Source organism: Linepithema humile, chromosome 5 (assembly GCF_040581485.1).
Source record: "Linepithema humile isolate Giens D197 chromosome 5, Lhum_UNIL_v1.0, whole genome shotgun sequence".
Classification (NCBI taxonomy): domain Eukaryota; kingdom Metazoa; phylum Arthropoda; class Insecta; order Hymenoptera; family Formicidae; genus Linepithema; species Linepithema humile.
Window position 1 is genome coordinate 27,064,541 of NC_090132.1, and position 13,100 is coordinate 27,077,640.

A 13,100-nucleotide genomic window follows, 5' to 3' on the forward strand; every position below is an offset into this window, starting at 1 on the left:
AAAAGACTCTCTAGATAGGATGAACCAGTGTGAAATTGTTTATAAGATTTCTTGTCGAGACTGTGACGCTACGTACGTAGGACAGACAAAAAGACAATTACGGACTAGAATAAAAGAACACAGAACGGATATCAATAAAAAAACAGGCTTCCCCTCAGTAATTTCGTGCCACAGAATGGATTTTAATCATGACTTTAAATGGGACGAAATTGACATATTAGACAGAGAACCTTGTTATAGCAAAAGATTAACTTCCGAAATGCTACATATAAAAAGACAGAATACAGGACTGAACAAACAGGAGGACACAGAATCATTACCGGATACTTATCTTCCAATACTCAAAAAATTCCCCACCCTGTAATTTTTGTCTATAACCTATCCCCTCTTTCCTTTCCATCCTACATCCTTACCAGTCGAGTCCCACTTACAGCCGTGGACACATGTCACATTTCTTTTACATAATCGTTGACAAACCGTTCAAGGTATAGATATTCAAAATTAATTTTTCATGTCTTTTATTTGTTTTAACTTATTTTTATAATTTCTTTCTTTTTGTTTTTCTAATTTTGCAAATTAAACGGTTCGTGGCTTTACACGTATATGATTTTACTATTGTACTACATGTTTTATCAGAGGTATTTATACACAGAATTTTTCAATAATTTGTTTGAGCCGTAAGAATACCTCTAATTGGATTGTTGTTTTTTCACTTTAACAGGATGCGTTTCCTTAGTCAAAATATTACCAACGCTTCTCTAATTATGTACTAAGCTTTATAATTGTATTACTGAAGATGGCCACGTACCTTGGCCGAAACGTCTGTATAAATTTATAATAAAAAAAGAATTTTTGAGCAAATCGATCCAGCTCTTGCTCTGTTGGCTTTATATTAAAACGATTTTTAATTTAATTAAAAAAAAGCAATAACTTAATATTATTTGTATTTTTAATAATTAATAATTAATAAATAATTATTATTTATATAATTTTGGAGCACCTTACATGACATGATTGGTTTTTATATGACGTGAGAAACAATCGCGTCTCAATATATTCTTTAATTAATTTTGATCTATAATATGAGGAATATTTTTATTGAACAGAATGTATATGAAAAAAAGTTTGACTTACAATATTTATAGCAATAAGCTTAATTGCATTTCAATGTTTTATCATTTTTTGGTAACTTGCGATTTTTTCATACGTGAATAGTAATGTAACTTTCAAGACATAATTGGTACTGGATTCACAGTAAATAGTGAATAATTATACCGATCTTAATTTTGAATTTTTAAAAATCTTATTGTTGTCAGTTAAAATCACGCATTTTCAAATAATGTTACAAATTAAACATATAAGAAATATATTGCATTTGATACACCGTTATCAAAAGTACCACGTATTTAGATTTCGGATACGGATAATAAGTATATTCATATAGCAGAGAGAATATATACAACAGATGTTACGACACGAAAGATTCTTAAGCGCAGACATCAGTATATGTTTGACACGCGATCTGCTAACATATATCGAAAGTAACGGTTTAATTACATATGTATAAAAGAACTTGTAATTTATAAAAAAAGTCTAGTTAAATTTTTTCAATTAAATAGGGACAATCACACACAAACTGAATATGTTTCATTTATTGAAAATAATATTAATAGTTTTAATAAATCAGACGTACGCGTATATCACACAAGACAGCGAAATAATATTGCTGCCGGCATGGAACCCGGCAGGAGCAAAAAAGGTACGTGCGTTGTATTGTAATGTTTTATTTATTGCTCAAAGCATGAACCATTATTCGTAGATTATTATGTCCTTTCTTGTGATTCAATTAACAGATTCCATTAACTCTGAAAGTTTTCGGAAAATTCATACAGCTCAACCTGCGTAGAAATGATCAGGTTGCATCGTCTGCGTTCGATGTATGGGGAAATAACGCAAAAGGTGTTGCAGAAAAATTGTGGAAGTTGAAAGCATTGGATAATTGCTTTTATTTTCACGAAGGTCATGTCAGCTCTGCGGCCATCAACTTTTGTCAAGAACATGGATTGGTCAGTGGTATCATATGAAAAACAAACTGTTGAAATGGTCATAGTTTTATTTTCCACTTTAATATTTCTTTATTTGACAAGTAAAAAACATGTACATTTTTTAAAAGTAGGAAGGAATTATTTTTGTGGAAGACGATATATTAGAGATTCGACCTTTGCGAAACGTGTTCACACCTTTGTTCTTCATCGACGATTTCTGCGTTACAAAAGAGAAGAATCTTTCATTCGGCATACCTTACCTCGTTAAAAGATCGCTGCCATATTTCGCCGATTTCGATTTTTTGCACAATATCAGATTAAAACGAGGTTACATCGATAAAATACAAAAAATAAAAAAAAATAAGACACAAAAACCAAACGGGCAAGTAAAATTTACCATAGAATTGGCCGTATTCGTTGATGTAAATGCATATCGCAAGTTTAAGTCTATTCTACACGATGATACAAAGATTAACGATATGATGTATGCATATGTGAATAATATGCAGACATTTTTTCATCTTCCGACCTTAGGTATCCCTATCGATATTTCTTTGGTACATTTAAACATTTTGCAAAATCAACCGGCAACTTTGAATGTTACTGACAGAAGTTTATCATTGCTCCTTTCGTTCTGCAAGTACACGAAAGCACTCAATCCTCCATATGATAACCTGACAGATACAGGTCACTGGGACATTAGCCTTTACATAACAGGAACAGATCTTTTTGAGTACGAATTAATAGCTCATGGGATTGCAGTGAAAACAAACTATGAAGTTTGGGGACAAACTTACTTTGATGGCGCATGCAGCCACCATAATTCATGCGCGATAGTCCAATTTCCTCCAAATGAAATCGAAAGTTCAGGTTTAAGATCGTCTCTTAATGCCGTTCATTTAATTGGCAGTCTGTAAGTATATACCAATGTTATGTATTAATTAAGTTTAATATTTTTCTACAAAAATTTATTTATTTGTACGTTTAAAAATAAAAAGTTTGGAAAGTATATTAAGAGATTTTATTGTTTAATTGTTCAGTATGTTAAGTATTAAACAATTATAAATTACAGAAAAGTATTTTACTTAAACAATGCAAAGTAAAAAACATATTTCAAAATTTTTGATTTACACGCTCAACAGTTTAGGATTGGAACCCGATGGGGAACAAAATGATGAAACCATGAACAATGTGCCTATAATGTCACGTGTTCGGCCTTATCGAGGAAACATAACATGGTCCCCAAAGAGTCGCGAAAAGATAAAAATTCAGTTGAAAAAGAAATCGTGTTTGCGAGATAATATGAAGCGCAAAAAACTCGTTGATAATGACGATGGTAATAACGATGACTATGATGATAATTGGGCGACATCTGATATACTTCAAGATTCGCAATATTACGGTTTACCCGGAAGAGAATGGACCGCTAAAGCACAATGTGAATTATTTTTGCGCGACAAAGATGCAAATGTGATCACGTTACATGGTATATGTCAAAATTTACAATGTGAGACGCCTCACAAGAATAAGTCTTACTTCTCCGGACGCGCGTTGAATGGTACGTTATTTCTTCTGATTATTTACTTAAATTTTATTGTTTAATTTTCTTGATACATTAAATGTATTTATTTCTGTTAGGAACTCATTGCGCACTCGGGAAAGAATGTCGTGGCGGAGAATGCGTGCCCATTATCGAACCGCCGTATATTTTTAAGTATTGTGAAGATGACAACTGGAGTGAATGGAAGGAAGACTCTTGTAAAAGCAGTTGCTTAAAGGAATCCAAAGGCGTACTTGTCAAACGACGTTCTTGCGAACATAAGGCTCATAGAACGGCGAATTGCATAGGATTATATCACAACATGGTTATTTGCGATGATATCTTGCTCTGCACTGAGGAACGATGGTCGATCGACGAGATTACTTACACAAAATGCAGGAAGTTTAACAAATTTGCGAAAGATGCAAATTTGACGGGCAAACTGTCAGTAAATCTGCCGGGGCGACAGTATTCTCATGATGCCAAGGAACCGTGGATAGCATGTACTATATACTGTCGAAAGAAAAAATCATCTGATTACTACGCTCCACGCCAAGAAATGCTCAACATTGGTGTCGACCCGTACTTTCCCGATGGAACGTTGTGTCACAAGAAAGATGGCCAAAATTATTACTGCCGGCAGCATCATTGTCTGCCGGAAAATTACTCATTCGAAGAATATAAATAATTCGAAAAATTATTGACGGGACATGATCAAAATGTATGAATGAAGATCCAAGGAACAAAAATTGCAAACTGCGTGACAGTTTAGAACCGTTGATCAATTTGTTACCATTTGACTTAAAATTCGCTGAATTATCGTTGTTAATTTTTATTTCATTTATTTTCCCGTTTTTATTTCATAAAAATTAATTTATGAAAAATTATCTAGATTTTTTTATTATTAAAAACTAACTTTATCGATTACTATTAGTAAAAACTACATAAGAGAATAGTAATAATAGACATGTTCATGAGAAGGAAGTATAGTGTATTAAATAAAATGGAAGCATTATTATTACATTCGATAGAATGTGTCGAAATGTGATTACGTAAAGCAGAATAATAATCCGCAATGTTATCCAACTTTGTGTTATTTAATGTTGTTTAATGTTTAATTAATATTTTATTAATTTGTAAAAAAAGTCTAAATGTTTGAAACAAAAACAAAGAAATACGTATTACATAATTTAATGATTTTTGAAGGTAAATAATTAAAAATTAATAATTAATAATTAATATAAAATAATTATTTATATAATATTGGAGCACATTACATGACATGATTGGTTTTTATATGACGTTAGAAACTATCGCGTCTCAATATATTCTTTAATTAATTTTGACATTAGTGCCGGTTTTAAAACTTTTAGTTCGCTTTTAGGCAATATTTTGGTGTGTCTCATGTATTTTTTCATTTAAGATGAGAAGGTATCAAATAAGTAAAAATTATGTTAAATTCTTTAAATTTTTATTCACTTTTCAAATAAAAACAAGAGCATAGAAAAAAATAAAATATAAGTTTAAATCAATAAAATAATATTAAATTAATATATTATATATTAAAAGCCATCTCTAGCCATCACTGAATGTTAGTGCAAAAATTATTAATGTTTTCATATAGAAAATTAATTTTTCTACTAGAGACATTATTAAAGTGTACACAGATCTCGGCTTCAAGATACTAAAGTGTACGAAAATTACAAACATCAATCTCATTTTCAATTTGTAAATTATTTTTACTTTATTTGTCATTTTCAACATGTGTTTCTTCGACGGTGTTTGTAAAAACTGTTTGATCAATGCCCACATAAAAAAACTTGTTTTTTTTCGCAATTGTTTAAATCGTTCATTGTTTTTAGCAACGGATAGGCGTCCCCTTCTCTCGTGGCGCCCCTATGCAATTGCCCAGAAAACATTATGCTCATAAATATCTAGCAACTCACGTACAAAAATGGCTCATACTGCGCACACAAAACCTTATCCTAGTGCGTTGTCATAGCGGTAGCAAAATGTTAGCACACTTGCAAAATGCTTGCACTTTGCGGGTAATACACGACTTATACACGACTAAACGTATCCCACAAGCAAAATTCAGGCAAACTGCTACACAGATTATTTGCATAAGACGCGCAAACTTTGTGCGCAGGAATTGTTATTTGGGTGCCTATGATACCTAGTGTAAAAAAAAACCCAGTGTCGATAAAACCGACACTGTTTGATAAATAATATAAAGAATATATTTATTACTAAATGTAGGAATATATAAAAAAAGGTGTGACTTACTATGTCTATTGCAATGTGCTTAATTGTATTTCAATGTTTTATCATTTTTTGGTCACTTGCGATTTTCTTATATGTGATCAATAATGTAACTTTCAAGACATAATAAATTTGCAAAAAAACGTGAATAATTATACCGATTTTAATTTTGAACTTTTAAAAATATAATTGTTGTTAGTTGAAGTCACGCATTTCCAAATAATGTTACAAATTAAACATATAAATGATAAATTGCATGTGGTACACCGTTATCAAAAGTACTACGTATCGAATTTAAATTTCGGAATTTAAATTTCGGACAATAAGAATATTCATATAGCAGACAGAATATACACAACAGATGTCACGACACGAAAAATTCCTAAGCGCAGATCTTAGTATATATTTGACACGCGATCTTCTGACATATAACGAAAGTAACGGTTTAATTATATATGTATAAAAGAACTTGTAATTTATAAAAGAAGTTAAATTTTTTCAATTAAATAAAGACAAGCAAACTAAACATGTTTCTTTTATTGAAATTGGTATTAATAGTTTTAATAAATCAAACGTACGAGTATATCACACAAGATAGCGAAATAATATTGCTGCCGGCATGGAACCCGGCAAGAACAAAAAAGGTACGAGCGTTGTATTGTAATGTTTTATTTATTGCTGAACGTCTAAAGCATTAATCGTAAATTATAATGTCTTTTCTTGTCATTAAACTAACAGATTCCATTAACTCTGAAAGTTTTCGGAAAATTCATACAACTGAACCTGCGTAAAAATAATCAGGTTGCATCATCTGCGTTCGATGTATGGAGAAATAACGCAAAAGGTGTTGCAGAAAAATTGTGGAAGTTGAAAGCATTGAATAGTTGCATTTATTTTCACGAAGGTCATGTCAGCTCTGCGGCCATCAACTTTTGTCAAGAACATGGATTGGTCAGTAGTATCATATGAGAAACAAACTTTTGAAATTATCATGGTTTTACTTTCCACCTTGATTTTTCTTTATTTGTCAAATATAAAACATATATATATTTTTTTTAAAGTGGGAAGGAATTATTCTTGTGGAAGACGATATATTAGAAATTCGGCCTTTACAGAACGTATTTGTCCCTTTGTCATTCATCGACAATGTTTGCATTAAAGATCAAATTAATCAAACATTCGGAAAACCTCATCTTATTAGAAGATTACTTCAATATTATAATGATTCTAATTTTCACCATATAAACAATTTTAAACGGAAACAACGTCACGTAGTACAAGAAAAAGAGCAAGAAAAATTTACCATAAAATTGGCCGTATTCGTTGATGTAGAAGCATATCGCAAGTTTAAGGCTATTCTAAACGATGATACAAAGATTACCGATATGATGCATGAATATGTGAGTTATATCCAGACTTTCTTTCATCTTCCGAGCTTGGGTATCCCTATCGATATTTCTTTGGTACATTTAAACATTTTGCAAAATCAACCGGCAACTTTGAATGTTACTGACAGAAGTTTATCATTGCTCCTTTCGTTCTGCAAGTACACGAAAGCACTCAATCCTCCATATGATAACCTGACAGATACAGGTCACTGGGACATTAGCCTTTACATAACAGGAACAGATCTTTTTGAGTACGAATTAATAGCTCATGGGATTGCAGTGAAAACAAACTATGAAGTTTGGGGACAAACTTACTTTGATGGCGCATGCAGCCACCATAATTCATGCGCGATAGTCCAATTTCTTCCATTTGAAGTCGAAAGTTCAGGTTTAAGATCGTCTCTTAATGCCGTTCATTTAATCGGCAGACTGTAAGTGTATATGAATTTTCTGTTTTAATCAAGTTTAATATTTTTTACAAAACTTTATTTAACTGTACATTTAAAAGTCAAAAGTTTGGGAAGTATATTAAGAAATTTTATTGTTCCATTGTTTAGTACGTTAAGTATTAATAAATTATAAGATTTAAAAAACTTTTTTTCTTAAACAATGCAAAGTTAAAAACAGATTTCAAAGTTATTGATTAAGACGCTTAACAGTTTAGGATTGGAATATGATTCGGAACATGAAACTGGATATTTTTTGGAATCGGACGATGTGTCCATAATGTCACGGGTCCGGCCATATCGAGGAAACATAACATGGTCCCCAAAGAGTCGTGAAAAGATAAAAATTCAGTTGAAAGAGAAATCGTGTTTTCATGATAACACGAGACGCAACTAACTCGATAATGATGACCATGATTATGAGGATACTTGGTCGACATGTTTCAAGATCCGCTTTATGATGGTTTACACGGAAGAAAATGCACCGCCAGAGCACAATGTGAATTATTTTTGCGCGACAAACATCCGAACGTGGTCACGTTGCATGATATATGTCAAAGTTTACAATGCGAGACGTCTCTCAAGAGTGAATCTTATTTCGCCGGACGCGCACTGAATGTTTTTCTTTCTGAAAACATTCTCAAATTTTATCGATTAATTTCATTGATACTTCAAATGTATCGATTTTATTTAGAAACTTATTGCGCACTCGAGAATGAATGCCGTGGCGGCGAATGCGTGACCGTCATCGAACCGCCATACAATTTTAAGTATTGTGAAAGTAATCAGTGGAGTGAATGGAAGGAGAACTCCTGTAAGAAAATTTGTTTAATGAAATCCAAAGGCGTACTAGCCAAACGATGTTTTTGCAAACATCGGACTCATAAAACGACGAAATGCATAGGACCATATTACGACATGGTTTTATGCGATAATTTTTTACTTTGTACTGAGAAACGACAGACCATTGATGAGTTTACTACCACGAAATGCATGAAATTCAGTAAAATTGCAAACGATGAAGATTTATTGGTCAAACTGTCGTTAATTTAGCCGGGAAAACAACGTCTTCATGATGCCGAGAAACCGTAGACAGCGTGTACTATACATTGCCGAGTGAAAGAGTCATTAGACTATTACGCACCACGTTTAGAATTGCTTAATTTTGGCGTCGACCCATTCTTTCCCGATGGAACGTGATGTCACAAGAAAAAAGGCCAGGACTATTATTGCTGTCAGACTCATTGTCTGCCGGAAAGTTACTCATTTGAAGAATATAATAAATTCAAAGAATAATTAGCGATACATGATCAACATGTATGTATGAATAGTAATTATAGACATGTTTATGACAAGGGAGTATAATGTGTTAAATAAAATGGAGGCAATGTTATTACGTTCGAAAGAAAGTGAAAAAATGTGATTACGTAAAGAAGAATAATAATCTGCTATGACATTTAATTCCGTATTGCTTAATGTTTTATTTATGTTTTTTTAATTTGTAAAAAAAGTATCAATATTAGAAACAAAAATAAAAAATTACGTATTACATATTTCAATGATTTTTCAATATAAATAGTTAATTATTTATTTAATTTAGGAGCACTTTACATGACATAATTGATTTTTACATGATGTTTGAAACAATCGAGTCTTAATATATTCTTTAATTATTCTTGATATATAATATGAAAAATATTTCTATTAGGCAGAATGTATATGAGAAAAGGTTTGACTTACAATGTCTATCACAATGAGTGATTGTATTTCAGTTTTATCATTTTTTGTTTGCTTTTGATTTTTTTATCTGTTAACACTAATGTAACTTTCAAGACATAACGGATTCACAGTAAATCATGAATTATTAAACCAATCTTAATTTCGAACTCTTGAAAATCTAATTGTCAGTTGAAGTTACGCATTTCCAAATAATATTACAAATTAAACATGTAAATGATAAATTGCATTTGCTACACCGTTTTCAAGAAGACAACGTATCAAATTAAAACTTTGGATACGCGGACAATAAGTTTAAACATATAGCAGGGCGAATATACACAACAGATGTCACGACACGTATGATATTCCTATGCGTAGAAGGCAGTATGTTAGTGACACGCGATCCTCTACGGTATAACAAATGTAATCAAATGTAACAAATGTAATAGTTTAATTTCGTATGCATATAAGAATTGGTAATACACAAAAAAACTTCAATTAAATAATTTTCAGTAATTATAAAATAAAGACACGCAAGCTAAAAAAATATGTTTTTTTTATTGAAATTGATATTAATAGTTTTAACAAGTCAGACATACGAGTATGTCACACAAGATAGTGAAATAATATTGCTGCCGGCATGGGAACCGACAGGAGCAATAGAGGTACGTGCGTTGCATTGTAGTGTTTTATTTATTGTTCAGAGCATAAACCATTATTCGTAGATTATAATGTTCTTTCTTGTCATTTAATTAATAGATACCATTAACTCTAAAAGTTTTCGGAAAATTCATACAGCTCAACCTGCATAGAAATGATGAGGTTGTATCATCTGCGCTCAAAGTAGAAGAAAATTACGCAAAAGATGTCGCAGAAAAATTGTGGAAGTTGAAAGCATCGGATATTTGCTTTTATCTTTACGAGGATGATGTCAGCTCTGTGGCCATCAACTTTTGTCAAAAACATGGATTGGTCAGTAGTATCATATGAGAAAGAAACTTTTGAAATTATCATGGTTTTACTTTCCACCTTTATTTTTCTTTATTTGTCAAATATAAAACATATATATATTTTTTTTAAAGTGGGAAGGAATTATTCTTGTGGAAGACGATATATTAGAAATTCGGCCTTTACAGAACGTATTTGTCCCTTTGTCATTCATCGACAATGTTTGCATTAAAGATCAAATTAATCAAACATTCGGAAAACCTCATCTTATTAGAAGATTACTTCAATATTATAATGATTCTAATTTTCACCATATAAACAATTTTAAACGGAAACAACGTCACGTAGTACAAGAAAAAGAGCAAGAAAAATTTACCATAAAATTGGCCGTATTCGTTGATGTAGAAGCATATCGCAAGTTTAAGGCTATTCTAAACGATGATACAAAGATTACCGATATGATGCATGAATATGTGAGTTTTATCCAGACTTTCTTTTATCTTCCGAGCTTGGGTATCCCTATCGATATTTCTTTGGTACATTTAAACATTTTGCAAAATCAACCGGCAACTTTGAATGTTACTGACAGAAGTTTATCATTGCTTCTTTCGTTCTGCAAGTACACGAAAGCACTCAATCCTCCATATGATAACCTGACAGATACAGGTCACTGGGACATTAGCCTTTACATAACAGGAACAGATCTTTTTGAGTACGAATTAATAGCTCATGGGATTGCAGTGAAAACAAACTATGAAGTTTGGGGACAAACTTACTTTGATGGCGCATGCAGCCACGCATAATTCATGCGTGATAGTCCAATTTCTTCCATTTGAAGTCGAAAGTTCAGGTTTAAGATCGTCTCTTAATGCCGTTCATTTAATCGGCAGACTGTAAGTGTATATGAATTTTCTGTATTAATCAAGTTTAATATTTTTTACAAGACTTTATTTAACTGTACATTTAAAAGTCAAAAGTTTGGGGAGTATATTAAGAGATTTTATTGTTCCATTGTTTAGTACGTTAAGTATTAATAAATTATAAGATTAAAAAAACTTTTTTCCTTAAACAATGCAAAGTTAAAAACAGATTTCAAAGTTATTGATTAAGACGCTTAACAGTTTAGGATTGGAATATGATTCGGAACATGAAACTGGATATTTTTTGGAACGATCGGACGATGTGTCCATAATGTCACGGGTCCGGCCATATCGAGGAAACATAACATGGTCCCCAAAGAGTCGTGAAAAGATAAAAATTCAGTTGAAAGAGAAATCGTGTTTTCATGATAACACGAGGCGCAACTAACTCGATAATGATGACCATGATTATGAGGATACTTGGTCGACATGTTTCAAGATCCGCTTTATGATGGTTTACACGGAAGAAAATGCACCGCCAGAGCACAATGTGAATTATTTTTGCGCGACAAACATTCGAACGTGGTCACGTTGCATGATATATGTCAAAGTTTACAATGCGAGACGTCTCTCAAGAGTAAATCTTATTTCGCCGGACGCGCACTGAATGTTTTTCTTTCTGAAAACATTCTCAAATTTTATCGATTAATTTCATTGATACTTCAAATGTATCGATTTTATTTAGAAACTTATTGCGCACTCGAGAATGAATGCCGTGGCGGCGAATGCGTGACCGTCATCGAACCGCCATACAATTTTAAGTATTGTGAAAGTAATCAGTGGAGTGAATGGAAGGAGAACTCCTGTAAGAAAATTTGTTTAATGAAATCCAAAGGCGTACTAGCCAAACGATGTTTTTGCAAACATCGGACTCATAAAACGACGAAATGCATAGGACCATATTACGACATGGTTTTATGCGATAATTTTTTACTTTGTACTGAGAAACGACAGACCATTGATGAGTTTACTACCACGAAATGCATGAAATTCAGTAAAATTGCAAACGATGAAGATTTATTGGTCAAACTGTCGTTAATTTAGCCGAAAAAACAACGTCTTCATGATGCCGAAAAACCGTAGACAGCGTGTACTATACATTGCCGAGTGAAAGAGTCATTAGACTATTACGCACCACGTTTAGAATTGCTTAATTTTGGCGTCGACCCATTCTTTCCCGATGGAACGTGATGTCACAAGGAAGAAGGCCAGGACTATTATTGCTGTCAGACTCATTGTCTGCCGGAAAGTTACTCATTTGAAGAATATAATAAATTCAAAGAATAATTAGCGATACATGATCAACATGTATGTATGAATAGTAATTATAGACATGTTTATGACAAGGGAGTATAATGTGTTAAATAAAATGGAGGCAATGTTATTACGTTCGAAAGAAAGTGAAAAAATGTGATTACGTAAAGAAGAATAATAATCTGCTATGACATTTAATTCCGTATTGCTTAATGTTTTATTAATTTGTAAAAAAAGTATCAATATTAGAAACAAAAATAAAAAATTACGTATTACATATTTCAATGATTTTTCAATATAAATAGTTAATTATTTATTTAATTTAGGAGCACTTTACATGACATAATTAATTTTTACATGATGTTTGAAACAATCGAGTCTTAATATATTCTTTAATTAATCTTGATATATAATATGAAGAATATTTCTATTAGGCAAAATGTATATGAGAAAAGGTTTGACTTACAATGTCTATCACAATGAGTGATTGTATTTCAGTGTTTTATCATTTTTTGTTTGTTTTTGATTTTTTTATCTGTTAACACTAATGTAACTTTCAAGACATAACGGATTTACAG

The 13,100-nt window shown here is 31.9% G+C and overlaps 1 protein-coding gene across 5 annotated transcripts; it reads left to right on the forward strand.

Annotated features, from left to right (window-relative positions):
* The first annotated feature begins 125 nt into the window (after nucleotides 1-125).
* On the forward strand, nucleotides 126-12,801 carry LOC105667398 (A disintegrin and metalloproteinase with thrombospondin motifs adt-2-like). 5 transcript variants are annotated; one of them, XM_067355973.1, is made up of 12 exons: nucleotides 126-1,759; nucleotides 1,854-2,066; nucleotides 2,177-2,958; nucleotides 3,188-3,603; nucleotides 3,684-6,491; nucleotides 6,586-6,798; nucleotides 6,909-7,666; nucleotides 7,895-10,065; nucleotides 10,160-10,372; nucleotides 10,483-10,821; nucleotides 11,009-11,241; nucleotides 11,470-12,801. In XM_067355973.1, the coding sequence occupies exons 1-5, from the start codon at nucleotides 1,643-1,645 to the stop codon at nucleotides 4,271-4,273; spliced, it is 2,118 nt and encodes a 705-aa protein (XP_067212074.1). In that variant the 5' UTR covers nucleotides 126-1,642; the 3' UTR covers nucleotides 4,274-6,491; nucleotides 6,586-6,798; nucleotides 6,909-7,666; nucleotides 7,895-10,065; nucleotides 10,160-10,372; nucleotides 10,483-10,821; nucleotides 11,009-11,241; nucleotides 11,470-12,801. The 5 variants fall into 5 exon arrangements, with proteins under 5 accessions (XP_067212074.1, XP_067212075.1, XP_067212073.1 ...); XM_067355974.1 differs by having other exon boundaries at nucleotides 11,090-11,241; XM_067355972.1 differs by having other exon boundaries at nucleotides 126-485; nucleotides 1,620-1,759; nucleotides 10,483-11,241.
* The last annotated feature ends 299 nt before the right edge of the window (nucleotides 12,802-13,100 follow it).